Genomic DNA, 19,397 nt, shown 5'->3' with positions numbered 1-19,397 from the left:
TGGATCAAAATCCCTCCTGAGATGTGTGCAAACCTGGTGACCAACTACAAGACACGTCTTACTTCTGTGCTTGCCAACAAGGGTTTCTGCACCAAGTACTATCAAATACTTATTTCACTCACTGAAATGCAAATCAATTTCTAACCTTTATATAATGTTTTTTTTTCTGGATTTTTTTGGTTGATATTCTGTCTCTATACATTAATCTATATTTATATATAATATTTCTCTCTTTTTTCTTATTTTTGGATGTTTGTAAGTTGTTCTGTGAGTGAGTATGATTATATGTGACTTTGCTATATATATTTGCTATATATATATATACTACTAAATAGAAGTAGTGCAATAAGGGCAATGGGGTTTTATATAGGGGGTTGGGTTGGTGACAGGAACGTTGCTTAATTTCATACATTTAATATTTTATATTACAGAATTATTCGAGTGTTAATTTTTTAAGTTCATTACAATAAATAAGGCATATTATTTTCTTATCTTGGAATTGCAATTTATATTAGGCTATATTACAACCCCAGATGCATTGTCCATGATGATGGACATTTTGGAGCCTCGACATTCTGAGTTTTAATTAAGAGAGCATAACTCTCTCAAAATACTTAAACACAAAGATTGGTAATGTGTCTGTTCATGTTTTGAAATAAAATCAATGAACAATCAAACATGTGGCCATCCGTCCAGGGTTTCTTCCTTGCTCCAGCATCCCCTACATTGGACAAGCGGTTTGGAGAATAGACATATGGAAGTATGGCCTCATTCTGGAGTATTGATTTACTGCATACTTCTCTGTGCGCAGCGCAGCGCAGTGCGTGTTGTAGTATGCAAGCGATAAGCGAGTTGAGCTGCGCTCAAGAGCGTGCACGCGCCTGTGTGTTGGAGGGAGGGGGAGGGTCATTGAGTTAATTCGCACTACAGCAGCGGCGCCTTCCACAGAGATCCGCTGTCTCTCTCTCGCTCACACTCTCACTTCAGGAATATGTGTCAGATGGATGGTGAGGCGAAAAACAAGAGCTTTTAAAATATGGTGCAAACGGTACGTGCCTCCGCGTTTCGCTTGACCTTTCATCAGGACAAAGGAAGTCGATGAGCCGTTCTAAGCGGAGCCGCTCCTGCCATTTTCAGGTCAGTCGAGGAGACTCGCCGGTGCTCGAGCTGTCGACAAGCGGAATAATACCGAGCGAAGCGATGAAGCGCCGCGAATGATTATGGCCGATAGTCACCGAAGGGGCACGGACAGAGGCAGAGGCAGGATGACATCAGGATACTCGCAGCAGTACGCGAGCGGAAAACCGTCAGATATACAGGAGCTGGCGTCCAAGCGCGTGGACATCCAGAAGAAGCGCTTCTACCTGGACGTGAAGCAGAGCACCCGCGGACGCTTCCTGAAGATCGCCGAGGTGTGGATCGGCCGAGGCCGGCACGACAACATCCGCAAGAGCAAGCTCACCCTCTCCATGTCCATGGCGCCCGATTTGCGCTACTGCTTGGGCGACTTCATCGATTATTACGCGCACATCGGGCTCCGAGGATGCCAGGCGCCGGAGGAACAGAGCAACGGCCAGGGTCGCGCACCGGAGCCCCGCCGGAGAGCAGCGGATCCGGCGGCGTCCCCCAGCGGCTCAGCCTTGTCCGAAGAGCAGACGCACCGGGTGCTGAAGAGCGAGTTCATCGAGCGGGACAATAGGAAGTACTACCTGGACCTGAAGGAGAACCAGCGCGGCCGGTTCCTGCGCATCCGGCAGACCGTCAACCGAGGACACGGGAGCATGGGTTACTACGGGCAGGGCATCGAGCAGACCATCGTGCTGCCCGCGCAAGGTCTCATCGAGTTCAGAGATGCGCTGTCTCAGCTCATCGACGACTACGGTGAGGACGAGCCAGAGCGGGCCTGCGCGCGGAACCACGACGCGTCGCCCGAGCTGCCCGAGGCGGCGTCGTTCCGCGTCGACAACAAGCGCTTTTACTTCGACGTAGGCTCGAACCGCTTCGGCGTCTTTCTGAAGATCAGCGAGGTCCGGCAGCCCTACCGGAACACTATCACCGTCCCGCTGAAAGCCTGGGCCCGCTTCGGGGAGAACTTCATGCGGTACGAGGAGGAGATGCGGCACATCTTCACCTGCCATAAAGAGAAGAGGACAGACACGGAGGAGCACGAGGATTGACGCAAACTACTTCTGATATTACTGTTGTTAGTTGTGCCTCTAGTTGTACCCGATCGCGACCGGTGCCCGACAGGTGCAGTCTTTCATTAGTGTGTGTGTGTGTGTGTGTGTGTGAGAGAGAGAGAGAGAGAGACAGCCTGCTTAGTAAAGCATTAGGATTTGGTGTTATTACATCCAATACTTCTTCCCAGGCTTAACATGTGTGGGGCTGCTGTGCAATTTCTCAAAACTGGGAATCAAATAATCAAGGTCTTATCAAGCACTTATATCAGAAATGCACTGCACACGATCGAGTGCGGAGTATCTTGATGGTCCAAAGTGAAGTTTTTTCTTTTATTTTTTTGAAGCCTGACTTTGTCAATGATAAGGAGAACTGCAACATTTTGCCATTGCACAAATACTGCTTTCCCCATTTGAAATTAGAAACCAAAAAGTGCATTAATATTTACAATATTTGGATGAATTATTTGCACACTAGCCTATTGAAATATACCTAACATAATGAGGCTGCTTGAACTATAAGCATCAAATGTATGACATTGTGTGGCCATGCTTTAGCATAAATAAACGGACACATCAAGATTAGTTTTTTAAAATGTTTTACGTTTTTAAAAGTGGCTTTAAATAATGGATTTAAATTATATCCATCTCTCTGATGAGACAAAAATCATTCTTGATAGGTGTGCAATATATAATTTTTCCCTGTCAGTGAGGTTAAACGAGAACTGTGCAAAAGCAAAGCAAACAAATGGGCTCGTTTTAAAATAATATAATTTAGTTTAGCTTGGTTTGCAGGGTTATGTGGTCTTATGTGAAATGCTGAAAAGAATTGTCACACTGGATTTACACAAACCTAAAAAAAGTTACAATGCATTTGCCATGATGTCATTCCTCTCAAAACAATGGCTGTTTAAATATACTTATTGTCATACACATATTCTACTGCATAACTAATAGTATATGATCAAATTGAACAAAAATAACAAGCAAATTGCAGCATCCTCAGATGTCCTTCACTTCAAATTCATTGGATTGCAGGAAATGGTTTTTGCAGATTTTGGCAAACAGTTTTAAAGTATACATTGAAATTGGGCCTACTATGCACAGTATGCATTTTGCATACTGAATTTCATTCAAATAAAATATAAGTAGTAGTGTACTACCATTATGAAAACACAGCATTTGTTAACTAGTTGCCTTTACTAAAACCTTTTTCCTGGGGTTGTAGCATTTAGAGGCATGGACATACATGCATCTAGGCAGTTGTTTTTTCGTTAAAGCACAACTAATTAGTATTTTCATTGGTTTTAGGTCTGGCTCGAGTTGGCTTCTGTTTATTTGTACTGTAATTATTGTCCAGCTGACGGGAAAAGCAGTTCGTTTCAGCACGTCTTTTTTTTTCTGCGTTCGTAAGCATGTGTGTGTGAGAGAGTATTTATGTTTTAGCAGAATATGACTGAATTATGGGTACATTCTGTGGGTTAGTGTTAAGATGCTGATCTATAACAGACACCTCCTACAGGAAGCACTTTATTCAAACAGCACTTTGAGCTGCTTCATCTGCTTTACCACTGCAAAGAGAAACCTTCATTTCTGCCCCATATGAAAAGATTGACAATCGCACTCCCAGATTAACACCTCAGCCTTTCAGAAGTGCATTCATCTGTTTGCTCTGTGCACTTCTTGGTTCATTTCGATCAGATTTGGTTGCAATGTGTTATTTCAAGGATCTGATTAGCATATCACTGACACAGAGTATTCAGTCTGTGATTGTATTGTTCTCATTGTGTAGTTCGTTTCCTATGACTGTCTGCACACGGATTTCTTACAATAAGGGCTGCTATAGAAGGACGCAGTATATGAGTCATAATGCCTAGTATACAGATTTCCTGTATTTAGACGGTAGGAAGGTTGAGGCAGATATTTTCGCATCAAAATTCGAACCGTTTTTCTACCAAGGGCATCAAAATATTTAGAAAGTTACCTTTGAATGGCAGCATCTGGTTGTCCTCTTTTACCTATAAAGTAGTAAACGTGTAAAGCTGGTGCAAAATTGATGAACCATGTGCACTTTAAAAATCTGAGTACAGGTTTGTTCCCAACAAAGAAATGAGTAGAAGTATGCTTGTTATACGTGTATGTGCAATGCATGACCAGAAGAGAGCAGTGTTCGTATGATGTTTTTCTCGCTTTATGTATAGGTGGTATACAAATATTGTTAGTGTACACAATTTATCACCCTGATGAAACAGCGTATTTAATTCTAAAGGAATTATTTGGGAAGATTGATGTCTATTTTCCTGTAGTGTTAAAGGAAACAGCTATGTCAATTTATGAGGCCATCTCAAAATGTGATTATATTGCAGCTATATCTGAGTTACTCTAAACACTTGAATTCATTAAATTGGACTGTTATGCATAACATGTACTGAAGTCACAGTTTTCAACCCATAGGCCTTAAAATCATTACACTGAGGTTGTAATGATTGACTTTAGGGTTACGAATTATCGTTCCAACGTAGTTTGCCTTCATCTCTAAAATGTAACATTTTGTATGCATGGTGTTAGAAAACAAAGGAACCGAGGAAAAGGTATTTCGAATGCGACAATGCGACCTTGCAAATAAAATGAACAATAACACAAAGTAAAATAGAAAAATATTTCATTTCGGGGAATATTAAAATATAACAGCAGAGATGCATACACTTCTGTATATGTTCTTGATAGTGGTGTGGGTAATGTGATGTTCTAAAAAAGAAAAAAACAAAGGTTGTTCACAAACTTTCTTGAGTTGTTCCTTTTTATCTTTGTGTTGACCATCTGCGGTTGGAATTAAGACGTGTCAGTGTTTGTTAAATTATTTTAAAAGATGGCTAAATTAAAAAAAAAATTTTTTGGTGTATCTTTAGATCATGTAATGTAGTGTGTCCTCTTGTAGAGCCTTCGAATATTATACTATTATACTATTAGACTCAAAAACAAGAAAGAAATGGTTCTGTCTAGTAGCAATTTCTTTTCATGTGAGTACTGTATTAGTTTCTGTTTAACATGTATGGTACAGTATGAATATTCCTGATTTGCCTTGTAATGTTTTAAAAGGTTGAAATATGTAGGATACGTATCTGATGAAATATGAAGTTTTAAATTTGACGTTCGTGCATGCCAACAGTAGGGTCCTGACAAACTTTAAATATATATGAAAAATGGTGCTATATGAGAACATATAAAGGTGCTGAACTGGACCCTAGCTGCATGCATGATGAATGACAATGGAAACGGTAGAGCAAACCCGAGGCTTTTCAGTCTCGAGAATGACGACAAGATGCCCTTTCTCAACGCGAGCAGTTTTGCGTAACTGTAAATCATGCATACTCCCAGACGCTCGTCTGTGTCTGTCCAGTCGCGTGTGGAGGCTCCCTGCACACAAGTCTGGCTTTATTCTCCAATTAAGGTTGCTTTGAACAGGATGGCATAAGAAAGGTGCGTTTGCTCATGTTGAAGTTGCAAAAATATGTCAGACATGCAACCAGGGAGCAGCCCATCTGCCACGGCTGATACTCAGTCTTCACAGTGAATAACACAGCGCATTATAAAACTGGTGGGTGAGAACTTGAATCGGTAGACGTCTCATGGTGGAAATCCTCACCAAAGTACATGCTGAAATGTGTGATGCTTATTTACAGTTACCCAATATTTGTGTGTAAACGTTCCACAGACAATCTAATAAAATACAACTTTTTTATGTTTAAAATGTGTGTTTTGATCAACTCTTCAGATATCATTGGCTAATATTATATTATTGACACTTTTTATCTTTTTCCACATTAAAGTGAGTTCATAACTTATTATTGGAAGTCGTTTGTACTGTATTTTGGTATGACATACTTTTAGCATAGAAAATGCAAATGTTCAATAGTTTTTTACATTTGTGCTTCAGTCAATGCAATAACCAGCTGATTTAGGCTTCGAAATCGAAGCGTCAGGCCGTCTTCTTTTTGAGACGTTATGTGATTTTGTTAGGCTAGATATATGCAACATAGCATACTGAATCTTAACTGTAATGCTCTTCCACATGTGTCAGGAAGAAATATCCCTCTGACTCATGGTCATTTGAGCTCAAGCGCTGAACCATGATTTCTGATAGCCACCCGATCTTAACCTCTCTGGTCTTTTCTTTCAGAAATACTGGTTATTTCTGAAGGATTTAATCGCATAGTTGCAGCAAGGAATTTTTTTCAACTGTTTTACAGGGCAACATGCATAGGATGTGTAAGTGTTTTAAGAGCTTTTGTCAGAGATCTCAATCATTCGCAAGAAGGGAAAAAAAAAAGAAAAAAGGAAGCAGCTTCATATGTGTGATGAAGGGTGTAAACGCTGAAAATAGAAGCTTCTCTTTCTGAGAATGATGGTCAGTTGGTGCACACCTCTAAGTAAAAATAATTTCCCCTCTTGCATAAATGATCCAAAGAGCATCTGTCTGAAACAATACAATACACATATGTTGGTCATTGGAAAGAGTGTAATTAAATAATGTTTGTACAAAAAAACAAAGAGATGAAACAACCATTTTATTCAGATTGTAGTGTCTTCTAGAATGTTTATACATTGAAAAAACAAGGCACAGGAATATATACAGTAGGCTATGCTTTTTCTGATGAGCAGTGTTTTCTCATATGAAGGTTGGACTAAAGAAGAACCCGTGGTGTTAGTAACAGTACTAGGTAATTTCCTGTGCCTTTGCTGTTCAGCGTTTGAGGTCAAGCGATTTCCTTTTTGGTATGTCTCACTTGATGTTCCTCAAACTGAAGTGACAAACTTCGCACAGTTCCCTACTAAGACATCTTAGATCATGTCATACATGCTCAACTGCCATTTTACATGATGGTAAGTACCCATAATTTTGATCTTTCAAGTTGTGTGTTGATACCTGTTCGTTTGTTTGCTCGGTTATAGTGTAGACGCGATTTTACTTGTATATAAACATTTCACATATATACTGTACATAGCTGTGTTTTCACACTGTCATGCTGTTGTGTGAAACATAACCAACATGTAGTAATACTAAATGCTACTAATAATACACCTTTAGCCAAATCTTTCACAGGAAGCTATGTGATTTCCAATGTTGAATTATAGCAACATTCCCTAAACCTTGAGTTTAGTAACGCTGAACTGACCACTTCTGAAGGCTGCTTTTTTTAGACATGTAAAAGCTTAAATACCGGTGTCTACATTTACATTTCATGCTGTGGCAGTGTGATTATTTTCCAAGATGCATTTCTTTTTTTTTTCAGTAAAGATTTCTACAACACCCCTTTTGCCATTTAGCATATTATTAAGACTGTTGAAAAGGTTGTTGAAAAAATTCAATGACTTTTTGTGGTCATACAGTCACATGGTAAATAGTACAAACAAAGAGCTGACCAAGAATAACAATATTTATGCAAAGTTCATGTTTGTGAGCGCTACAGCATAAATATAATCTGGACAACAGTGAAGCTCTCGCTGCCTTGACATTTGGTGAGAATTAGTTTTTACCTTATATTCATTCTAAAGGCAGTTATATATAAACACAAAAGGAACTAACTGTATGTGGTGAAATAGCAAATCGGCTGTGTTTTATCTGTTTGCCTGGCACTTGTAAAGCGGGTGACAGTTTATAATAGTTTTGGGAATATCTGCTGAGAAATTGTCATCAGATGAAATATAGACTCTCTTTTTACATGTTAGATTAATGTTTTTCAGGGTGAAATTCAGTTGTAAACCAGTATGGAGAAAAGACAGCGTGAGGAGACATTAGAGGGCTCCAGATCACACCAGTCAACATTAACAGGAACCCTGGCACTGAAGAGCTTCACCATACCCAGGAAGAAACGGACCTCTGGAGAAGGTTTTACTAGATTTTCTCAAAATCCAAATCAACAAAATAATCTTTGTGATGGCATACTAAACATCCAAACTGTTTCATGATGGTGCTGTCATAATCCAGAGCTACTGTTAAATTCATCAGCTGTTTTTAAAAAGTGCTTTTTGACTTCTTTTCGGTCAGTCCTTTTGGAATGTTGTTCAGAGGAAAGCCGCGACTACAATCTCATTCAGACAAAACTGAGAGATGCCAAGCTGGACACTAGAAAGGACCGAGCAAATGCATGGGTCTGGAAAGATGTTTGTTTAGTGCACAATGAGGAGCTTCTTAAAATGTTCTCAGAAAAAAGGTAATGACATAAAAATGCAACATACAATAACATGCTGGCCAGTCGCTACATTTTCCAGTGCAGTTGCAGGCTTTGCTCTTGTGCATGCGGCACCTTCAATGATGCTGCTTTATTTGTTACCTTCTGTAGCTGTACATTCAGAAATGTAAAAGATTTTTCCACATTAAACGAATGTTGCTTTTCATTGCATATCTGTCACCGCTCATCAACTGACTACAGGGCAGAGATGCGTGCTAAAGGAAGACATGGGAGAGAAATGGAAGAAAGATTTTGTTTTTTAGTTGCATCGGACCAAATGGCAGCCCAGATTTATCAGCACGGTCTACGGGTTGGCAGCACTGTCCAGTATGCCTTGGGAAAGCCATCACACGGAGTATATCTCTTTAGGCATGTCGATGTGGCTCTGAAATCCAATACCAACGTATTAAATGCAAAAAAACTAGTAATTTTCAAGGTTTGTTGAATGTTTCCTGTGTCCTCTACAGTCTAAGAATTGTGAAATTACGTTTATTAATGGAATGACAATAGTGAACATTTTTGTGTTTCGGGGCTTCAGGTTCTTTATGGAAAGGTGAAAAAAATCGCCCCAAGCCTGGACTGGAACAAAACGCAAGATCCCACTGTGGGCTTTGACTGTCACATTTGTAAAGATGCAGTGTCCCATCGAGACACTCTTCACCAACAAGTTCTGGGCTCCTCTGTGAGTTGATTTAATCTCAGAATAACAAATTATCCGATCAAATGGACTGGATAGTCAACAGGAGTCTTAATAAAACATTGTTCTTCTAGGTTTTTCTGTTTGACTTTAACGAGAAGCAGGAGCTTACTGAAAGACCCAGGCAGTGTTTGCCGTATGCTGTAGTTTCATTTGTTCCTGCCAGCAGTGTCATTCTGACTGTGCCTACAAACCTACCACTCTCAGCTTCAGCGCTACCTATTGGCCAAGTGCATGGTGAGATAAAACACAAACCTTTTTTAAGACATCAAATACATGCCCATCATTATCAAGTCAAGTTTATTTCTATAGCACTTTTCACAATTCATATGCAGAAATGTATGTCTTAGTGTTTGTAATGCATCAAATCTTTCAATCAATAATGTGTGTGATTATTTTATCCCTGAAAAATACAACAGACCATTTTAAGGCATGTACTGTGGCAAAGAGAAGAGGAAAAGGAGACACTGCCACCATTACATTCAAACACTTTGGCACGCCGGGCTGCTTTGAGACAGATTATACACCTCAGAATCCAGAAGTAGAAGCTCCACTTAAAAAGAGCGATATGCAAAACACTCAGTCATTCAACCCAAAACAGCACTGGATTGCTGCCAGTGAGGACTCAGAATCTTCCAGCAGTTCAGGGCCAGTTATGGATCACACTGCTGTCTCCCAAAGCTTGCTGGGAAAGAAAGCATTCCTGAGTAATCAAAAAAAAAATACTGCAAGCACACATGGAGGAAATGACAATACATGGGACACAGTACCTCAAAGTCCGTTGGACAAAATTTCTACCATAGTGTATTCTTCACGCTTGGTTAGGGATCCTCGTCTATCTAGACAAGAAGCAAATCAACAGACCAACTGTTCAGATGCCATGGTAGCATACACTGGATCAGGATGTGATAATAGAAAATGCCAACCAGCTGATAAAAACCAAGAAGACAATTGTGGATTTGCTGGAAATACTTGTGATTCAAAAGAGCCATCAAACACGGACAAGAAGGGCACTCAAAGGGAATCCTCAAAGATTGATCAATGTGCGCATACCACAACGTTGCCCTCAATGAAGTTATTCAAAATGAAATTCCAAAAATATGCTGCCTACTTTGGAATGAGTCAGGAAGAGAGGCATCACAAAATTTGGTCACAAGAAAACATGTCACCAGAACAAAAGCAAGAATTAGCTGACCGTATACATTTTTATGAAGTTTATTATCAGAAGTATAAAGAGGGATTGATCTTTCAAAATGTCAATGAGACAAAGAAGACCTCCAGGCTGTCTCAAAGACAGCCCAAAGAAAATCACATTCTACAGACAAAATGCAATACATACAAGCACAATCAGTCCTATGTGTTCAAACCAAAAAGTCATGATGCTGCAAGTTTGTCAGATAACAATAATTTTGTTAACAGGAATAAATGTAGCACAACACACATTCATAAAACCAGTCATCCATATCATCAAGAATCGAGTGCAGTAATGTTGACAGAAAAGGGACAGGGTCAAGCACCAGAGACTCACCAGGACCATCCCGATAGATGTCTGATTCAGTCTCCAGATAAACTTTCAGAGCAATCCTTGGTGCTGAGATCACTGAATCTCAACCTCACAGATGAGAAAACTGATGCACAAAATGTACAGCTTGATCTCAAACACCCAAATCCTTTAACTTGTCCCTCTAATGAAGCTAAGCTTAATCACAGCTTAGAATGTGAAAGTGAGCTCGCAGTACAGGACTTGCAAGAGAATGAATCTACTCCAGGTGTTAACTTGGTTGAAAAGCCCAGCACTGAAGCATACCTTACGTATACAAACAATATCATGGATAGCACAGTCATGGATATCGCAAGCTGTGTTGTAGTCTCTAGTTGTGGGACATCAGACAACTGTGATCTCAGTCTTCCCATGGCAGTAAAGCAAAAGCAGAATGAGAAAAGTTGCTGTGAAGACTCTGAAAGATCTCAAGAGCTCGATATGGAAACAGTAAAGCAGGACAACAATACTCACTGGGAATTGTACAAGAGAATTCAACTTGATCAACTTTTGCCAAGCATGCTTCCAAAGCATGTTTTCTCCTCAAGTACAAACAGAGATATGGGCAGACCTGCAGACAACATTTCCAAGCTAAAAAATGAAAGCAAAGATCACAGCAAAGCTGAAACGAACCTAAACATGAGATTCTGGGAAGATATCCATCTCAAAGTTACTCTAAAAGCCAGCAAAACCTCAGCCCATACTACAGAAGTGCTTTCTCTCTCTGAGAGATTTTCAAAAATTAAAGGCCTTCAAAAGAAATTGAGTGAAAGAAACGATGAAATGATTCAAAGCCCAAGGATCCAAATGTGCAGTAGCAAACGATACAAAGAAACTGCAACTTGTAATGTTGAACTAATACAACTACTAGCTCAGAGGTACAGTAAATCTAAAATGCATGTGAAACGGAAGAGCTTGAACAGACCAGGCAGTAAGAAGCCATGTCTCAAAAAACAGCATGTTGTTCTATCACTAGGTCACTCTCTAAAGAGGAGCATATATGTCAAAAAGACACGCTTTTGGAAAGCAAAGAGGAATCTTAGCAGAACAACTGTGTCAGGTGAGAGCCCCCATGAAACGGTAAACAGCAAAGCAACATCAAACCCTTCAAACAGTCCGTCTGAAATAGTCCTTACAGAACACGAAGATCAAGACCCAGACTCTCACACATCTGATGACAGACAATCATCACATGTTCAGGGTTCTCAGGAGGCTAATGCCACTCTTCCTGAGACCAAACCAATAGAGAAGCCAATAAATCCTACAGAACCACTTACTGTACTTATAAGTGCACTTACCACTTATATCTATAAAAGTGATTCAGTCTACACTGAGAAGGCAACAGAAGATTTTACTCCAAATCTAATCCCAGTAATGGTGGATAAAGGAGAACAAGTGAAGACAGCTGAACACATCTCCAATCAAAGCCAAACATCCTTGATCACATGCACTAGCAAAGAACATGGGAGTAACACAGAATGCAAAGAGGAGAACATGTTGCTGAATTTGACATCAGAGACTGGATTGAATCCATTAAGCAAGGAACATTTCACAATGAAAATCACAGTAGATGACAATGTAGATGCTTTGAGTATACATGATTGTGAGGCATCAGAAACACACAGTGATGTGCCTGCAAGCAACACAATCAACAGTCATAAAACTGAACTCCATACAAACATGACTCCAGAAGCCAGGGTGATGGATACTATCAATGCTACGGCTGAGACAGACACTATAAAATGTAGCGAGCAAAATGCAAGTATGAAAAATACTCTAAATGTACAGTGTTTTGAAGGAACAGAAAACATGTCAGCAAATATCCCACATATGAACCAATCATGTCTCAAAATGTTTACCAGCACATCTAATGTCAGAAGTGTTTGGAATACTGATTCTGAGGCATTTGAAGACACAACATCAGATTCAAAGCAGTGTGGTCCAAAGGCTTTGAAATATCCATCAAATAATGCTGTAGATCTTACTGTTGATGATCCAGCTTTGAGCGTCCAATGTAAGATTTCTTCAGAACACACAAAGAAGAGCAGCAACACTAGTTTGCTTGGTTCTACCAAATCACCAAGTACTCTGGCAATCAGAGACAACTGTAATTTATCAAAGCCAGACCAAAACAAAATTAATGAGGCAAACTCACCAGAAACCCAGCTCATTTCTAAACTAAGAGATTATTTGTCCAAATTTGAGTCCACTGTCAAGAAACAAGAAGCAGTGAATGAAGAGCTTAAAGAAAGACCAGTGGTGTGGATAACACTTGACAGCACAGCACATAAACAGCAGTTGTTTGAAAAAAGCCAGTATTGTATGGTAAATGTTCCCTGCCTGATGCCTCATGGGGGTGAAGCTGTTAAAAAAGACAATTCAAGTGAATACACCAAAAACTCTGTTCAAACTAGGAAGGTTCTTCGAAGTGAACACGCTCAAAATGGAACCGATGTTTGCCTACTAGTGCCTGTTGAATCTAAGAGAGGCCGACGATCTTCTCAAACCAAACGAACCAGCAAGCAAAGATCAAGAAGGAGCTCAGTCACTAGTGTCAGTCCTGACAGTACCAGTGCTATAGACTCCGTCAAAGATAACAGTTCTCACCCTTTGCCCCAGGTGAACGACCGGAACGCTGTTTTTCAAAAAATCTCCATCAATAACACCCTTAATGCCCAGTTACAAATGCAAAGAATAAACACAACAGGCCAACAAAATCCCTCAATGAGTTTGAATAGTTTATGTAAGCAAAAGAGTCAAAAGAAACAATCTTTGAATACCATAAAAATCATTGATGATGGCAATGTGAGCAGTACATTCGCTGACAATAAATACAGCATCAGTGACATTTCAAATACTCTTAAAATGGCAGATCAAACAACCTCATTAACCGAACTTGGATCTTTGCAGTCTAAATGCAAAAGCATGTTGCAGCATTTTATCTCAAGTTTTGAACAAGATCAGAAAGTGCCATTCAACCAATATTTCGTTTCAAGATGTCTCATCTTAGAGCAATATTTGGACCATCCACCTGCACAAGTAGACCTGAAATATGAAGCGGTGAATTCTTACTTGGAGTTGCAGATGATGATGGAAGCCTGGCAGTTTGTAGAAAACAAAATCAACTTTCTGAGCGGTAAACCCACGTTTAGGAGTTTGCTATGGTATGACCCTTCTCTTTATGGAGAACTCTACAAAGGGGAGGTTGGCTTTCAGCAGCAGTCGTCGTTGTTAGCTTCTTTTCAAAAGATCTTAGCACAAGAGGGCTACAGTAAACTGCAGGAATACTACAGTGCAGTGTCCTCTTTGCACCAACAGCTCCATGCGGCCCCTGATGCATCTTACTACATGTATCTGAAGAGTAAGCGTGAGCTCCTTGAGGCTGAGGCTGCACTCAGAAATCCCCACAACATTAAACGCTTCTTTTTATCTGTACCAATGTCTGCAATGATCAATTTGGGAGACAGTTTGGAAAGATTGGAAAAGATACACAAAGTGATAATGACTTTTGTGGAAACACCTTCGGATCAGTTGCCAGGGACATTTGATGTGGGCAAAGCAGAGCATCTGTCCATCACATGCAGATATCTCCAAGAAAAAGCTCTTTTCATGAAGTCATGCAAAGAAATGATTAGCAAAGTATCGTGGTTTGGAATCGAGCACCTTCTTTATGATGCCTCTAAGGTTCTTGTATGGCAAGACATGAGTCATTGTGCACCAAGTGAGGTTCTCAAGACACATAAGAATTCAAACCCACAGATTATTTTTGGGGTGACGGAGTCAGGTGTTACTCTCGTAAACAAAGTGGAACAGCCCCCTCTGTCTATGGATGGAGCAGAGACCCCCACAAAACAACAGAGTGATGCTGCTCGGAAACGCAAAGGTTTGCAGTTATGGACGTCCTCTCAACCCAGTGTTGCACAGGTAAGATTTTGGTAGGTATACCATGTGAAGATTGAAAGTCAACATGAAATCAAAATGTTAACTTTAATGCTAACTTTTAAATGAAACTTGCTCTGAAATCACTTTTCCTTAAAATGCTTATAATGCATTATAGCAAACTCTCATTTTGTCTGGCTCCTTACATTAACACCCACTTTTTACGATCCAATAATCAGTTACTAACAAATAAAGTACAATTTTTCTCACTGGAAATTCTCATTCACATGGAAAGTCACATTTCACATCTGACCTCAAGGATGTTAGAGCTGCTAGAATTGGATCATAGAGATGTTTAATTCCATTTGGTTGCAAAGAAAAACCATTGTAAATCTTTCTAAATGTCTGTTTGTTTATTTATTTATTTCTAATATAGAGTGTAAAGGCTGGCAAGGATGTGGCTTATAAAATGGCTAAAAGGAGGTAGGAGACATTTTTGCAATTTAATTTAAGAATCAAATGCTGATTTTTTTTTTATCAGCCTCTAATGTATTGGTTTTAAGTACATTTTTAACCATTCTAAAATGTGTGGGTAATAAATGTTTTCCAACATCTTCAGGGCATCTCTTTCACCCCAAACACAATGTAATGCTGTGAACCCCCTTTTCCAAACAACTTCTGCAACCCATGTTGAGAACCCGACCCCTTACTACGCTCTTCCTCACAGAGTGGATCCGGGGCATTGGGGAATGGTTGGAAGCACTGCTGCAGACTGGAACGCCTCTGACTTAGTCCCACCTTCACCTTCGACGTCTCATGCACACTCTGAAAGAAATTCTCTTCATCTGTCTAATATACGAGCGACTTTATCACATTCTGATGAGAGGAGATCTATAGCAGACATACAAAGACCTCAACAGCCTCCAGTCTCGGCTCCCCAAGCAACTTTACGAGGAGATTCTTGTGTTACACATCAAGCATTTGACAGTGTTAAATATCAACAACCTAACACTGCGCCGCATTGTCCTGTGCTCTCACAAGAACAAGTAAACCAGTTCAGTTTAGCCATGACACAACCTTATAGTTTGCCAAATTGCCCTTTGAATGCAAATTTGATACCTCCTCCTCTCTCAGTTCAGGCTTTGACACATGTCCCTATGCCCAGCACGATTACAGCAATTCATTACCCATACTTCCTTCTGAATGGACAAACATACACCACAGGCTCCACTGCAGCCATTCACCCTGATACTAGATATTATCCTAACACCATTTAGGGCTAATGTACTATGAGCTTCGATTGAATCAGAGAACATCAAAGAACTTGTTCAGGGGTGGCCAAACATCAGTCCTGCAGAGTGTTGCTCCAACCTTGATAAAACCTCACCTGCATGTTGGTTTCTAGTAAACCTTAGATCTTGATTAGCTTGTCCAGGTGTGTTTGATTAGGGTTGGAGCTGATCCAAAGCCACTAGAAGGCAAGCCTGCAACCTTTAGCAAAAAAAAGCATAACGGCTAATGCTAACGCTTCCGGTTTGCCTGTAAAAAAAATGCCGTTTTATAAGAGAAGTCACTGACTTTTTGTGACAGGTGGGGTACAGCTTACAGCATTTCTCATTTATTCCTATGGTATCCGTAAACGACGATTGAGTGTCGGACAACTCTGAAATTCAATGACGTCAAGGCTGTAATGTGATTGGTTATTAAGGCACACATGATCCAAGTTGACCGTTACACTTTCTTCAATAGAAAGTAATACAGACCCTCTCATCTCCCTATAGTAAAACAATCTCTGGCTATACTCTGCAGGACTGTGGCTCTTCAGGACCGACGTTGGCCACCCCTAAACTAGTTTAACTAGTTTATCTTAAAACCTGAATCCCACAGATTCACAAATGCAGTTGGTGCTTTTAATGTACTTTAATGTGACATTAATGTATATATGATATAACATACATTTTCTGGTAAAACCTTCCAAGTACTGTACATAACAATGTTTTATACAAAGAGTTGATGTTCAGTTACTTTGTTGTAGTATTTATTGCAATTAAACATTTATTTTCTACAAGTTAACATGAATAAATAAATGGTTTGATAATTCTACATATTTATAGACAAATTATTCTGCAATATACTGGCCAATCAACCTACTTAATCACAATGCTGCATTCAAACCTCTTACACATTTAATTAGAAATTCATTAGAAACGCGATACTTGCACTACTAGACTACACTGATTCTAACATAGGTAGGTCCAGTAATTGTTTGCATGCACAAAAAAAATTGTATGCACATTATTTTTTACTTGTATGTATTTATTTATTTTCATTGCAGAACATACACAGGGAATCTTGGCTAAACATTATGCATTAGGTGCAGGGATGCATGTGATGTCTAGTGTTTCTGACTTACTGGTTTTATACTGCATATACAGAATAACTGATTAAATGACGAAAGCACGAAAGCTTATAGAATAACCTTCATTTAAAAATGAAAAGATACGTGGCATTTGAACACATCTATTAAAATGAATTTCCGTCATTTGTGAGTTGTTAATGGTCCTCCTGGCCGCAGGGGGCAGCACATCGCTCAGAGCGTTCCGAAGCGTGCCTTTCCGATGACGTCACGGGCGGCGAGCGCAGCGGCCATTACACAGCGCGTGAGGAAGGTCGGAAGCGCGACGAGTCAACGGAAAAATCATCAACGGCAGACCGCGGATACCGTCAAAAGACATCTATCAGTTACCACCAAATCTAGATAAAAAAAAACACCCGTGACACGGGATTTCGTGTTTAATGAGCTGATATCCGAGGTTAACAGCGGTGTTTGGTGGCTGTGTTTCGCGTCGGCCCAGCGCAGCGCGTGAGTGTGGCAGCGCGCTCGCTGCTCGTTTAATTAACGAAGAATCTGTGAGGATTACCGCGGAATCGCGCCGGTGATGGATGATAAAGCGTTCACCAAAGAATTAGACCAATGGATCGAACAGCTGAATGAGTGCAAACAGCTGACCGAGAATCAAGTGAGAACACTCTGCGAGAAGGTAAAGAAAATGTCAGGTTCATAATACACCATTAGGTCATACTTATCGTTTAATAAACATAAACGGTACTATTAAACTTAACATCGTTGTAAGTGAACGCTCTGAGAGAAAATAAAATGTGTGATAATTAACGTTAGGATGTTTAAAAAATCACAACGATTCTTTGGACATAATGAATGAGATGTGCATACAAACATACACCGATAACAAAAATGAGGAACATTATTATTATTTTTAATATGGTGAAGTATTCTAAATTGTGGCTAAATATAAACGCGAACTGTTTTTTTAATTATTATTTTTAAACAAAAAGTTAACAGTACATCCAGAAATTCTGCCACTGTCTGTCCATTTTATGATTTCCATGTGTTATAGTTATTATCGTATCATTTGACTGAATTAACACCACAGTCAACACACGTCAAAGTGTTAGTGTTCACTATTGTTGTTGTCAATCTATATAGATAGGTTAGAGTTGGCTGTATTTATTTTCTACCTGGTTTTTCAGTGTCTGTAATTTATGTAGATGTGTTATTTGCTATTTGTAGATTTGAAATTGACTGCCTGTCTGGTTAAATAGTAACCTCCAGCAAATTCACTCTATTTGCTTTAAGACAGCCACTACCACTAGTTGCGTTTACAAACGACACAGATCTTGCCTCACTAGACGACATCACACCTGTGATATCATCATGACACCATAGATATAGATTAAAATGACAGAGTCTTCAACAGAGCTCTTAAGTAGATCCAAAAAAATCCATTTTATACAACTGAAGGGTAAACAGTTCTCATTAATAAATTCAAGAAGTGAAAAGGTGCAATCTTGCAGTCAACATAAGGATACGTTCCTGTAGCTCAAACTGCAGAGCATGCCTGATAAAATGCATGCATTCAGTGCAACTTAGGTCTCTTTGGATGAAATGAAATGTAGGAAGGCAGGGCTCTACGCTTATTTTTCTTTTTAGGAGCACAGTCAAAAATGTAGGAGCACCTTCTAATCAATAATCCAAAATTTGATCAAAAATTAGCCTTCCCATTACGAGGTGATATTTGACTCCTTAAAGTGATTTACAGTGGAATTTTGTTTTTACCTTTGTAATGGCATTTTTCTAACTTTATTAAAAGTATGTAATCTTTTGTCAAATTTAAAAATATATATATTTTATAAGCTTTTTAAAAATTCTTATTAAAACCACAGAATAAGAACAATAAGAATAAGTTACTAATCAAATGAAATCAGTATTAAAATTAATTTGTACAGAAGTGGCACAGAAGAACACAAAAGTGGCATGTAGGTCAACCCTCTACGCACACCTTGGCAATATAATCGCCATTGGCTAGTAAATTTTTTTGTTTACTCTCCAGACTGATATACTATTTTACACACACACACACACATTTACTTAACTATCTAAATGGGGACATTACATAGAGTGAAAATCTGTGTTGAACGCCTCTCACACACATACTGGCGTGTAAAATCGAAGAATTTATTAGCCAATGGCTAATGTTAGATATTATTTAGTCGTCCAGAGTAAGATTTAGACGCATATGCGAGTGATTTACTCGCAATGTAGAGGGTTGTAGGTGTATTTTCAGACATTTAATGAGGATCAGAGGTGGCATGAGTGCAATTACATCCATAAATTAATGTTAAGATGTTTTTAAAAATGTTGAATATAGAAATATTAAATGATTTAAAGTAGGGATGCACCGATACCACTTTTTCCAGTACTCCCCCGATACCGATACTTTTGTTTTTGGTACGTACCGATACCAATATTTTTATTGCATTTGTAAATTTTTTAAATATTGGGTACAGAATCC

General features: G+C 39.4%; 3 protein-coding genes across 3 annotated transcripts in view; all 3 read left to right on the top strand.

Moving 5' to 3' along the window:
* The first annotated feature begins 886 nt into the window (after positions 1-886).
* LOC107758727 (purine-rich element-binding protein gamma-like) lies at positions 887-2,210 on the top strand. The gene has a single exon (XM_016576531.1). It carries the CDS (start codon positions 1,215-1,217, stop codon positions 2,175-2,177), a length of 963 nt encoding a protein of 320 aa, XP_016432017.1. The 5' UTR covers positions 887-1,214; the 3' UTR covers positions 2,178-2,210.
* Positions 2,211-6,985: 4,775 nt separating this feature from the next.
* On the top strand, positions 6,986-15,815 carry LOC107758725 (uncharacterized). The gene is made up of 9 exons (XM_016576529.1): positions 6,986-7,061; positions 7,923-8,067; positions 8,227-8,392; positions 8,612-8,846; positions 8,949-9,092; positions 9,182-9,344; positions 9,527-14,571; positions 14,963-15,009; positions 15,146-15,815. Exons 2-9 carry the CDS (start codon positions 7,947-7,949, stop codon positions 15,801-15,803), a joined length of 6,579 nt encoding a protein of 2,192 aa, XP_016432015.1. The 5' UTR covers positions 6,986-7,061; positions 7,923-7,946; the 3' UTR covers positions 15,804-15,815.
* A 1,336-nt stretch (positions 15,816-17,151) lies between these two features.
* The window catches only part of LOC107758729 (serine/threonine-protein phosphatase 2A catalytic subunit beta isoform-like), a 13,750-nt gene continuing 11,504 nt past the window's right edge, over positions 17,152-19,397 (top strand). Inside the window, exon 1 of the mRNA XM_016576532.1 lies at positions 17,152-17,567. Coding sequence (XP_016432018.1) covers positions 17,466-17,567 — 102 coding nt within the window. The 5' untranslated portion in view covers positions 17,152-17,465. The remainder of the gene's footprint in view (positions 17,568-19,397) is intronic.

The sequence above is a fragment of the Sinocyclocheilus rhinocerous genome, unplaced genomic scaffold (assembly GCF_001515625.1).
Source record: "Sinocyclocheilus rhinocerous isolate Xijiao unplaced genomic scaffold, SAMN03320098_v1.1 scaffold2973, whole genome shotgun sequence".
NCBI classification, from domain to species: Eukaryota; Metazoa; Chordata; class Actinopteri; order Cypriniformes; family Cyprinidae; genus Sinocyclocheilus; species Sinocyclocheilus rhinocerous.
This window is presented reverse-complemented; position numbering and strand designations above follow the sequence as displayed.

Bases quoted from the DNA above. Each gene is read 5' to 3' on its own strand.
- LOC107758725 (XM_016576529.1), top strand. From the start codon at position 7,947: ATGGAGAAAAGACAGCGTGAGGAGACATTAGAGGGCTCCAGATCACAC. The intron at 9,345-9,526 runs GTGAGATAAAAC...AAAATACAACAG, and splicing joins ACCTATTGGCCAAGTGCATG to ACCATTTTAAGGCATGTACT. The intron at 15,010-15,145 runs GTAGGAGACATT...CAACATCTTCAG, and splicing joins TATAAAATGGCTAAAAGGAG to GGCATCTCTTTCACCCCAAA.
- LOC107758727 (XM_016576531.1), top strand. From the start codon at position 1,215: ATGATTATGGCCGATAGTCACCGAAGGGGCACGGACAGAGGCAGAGGC.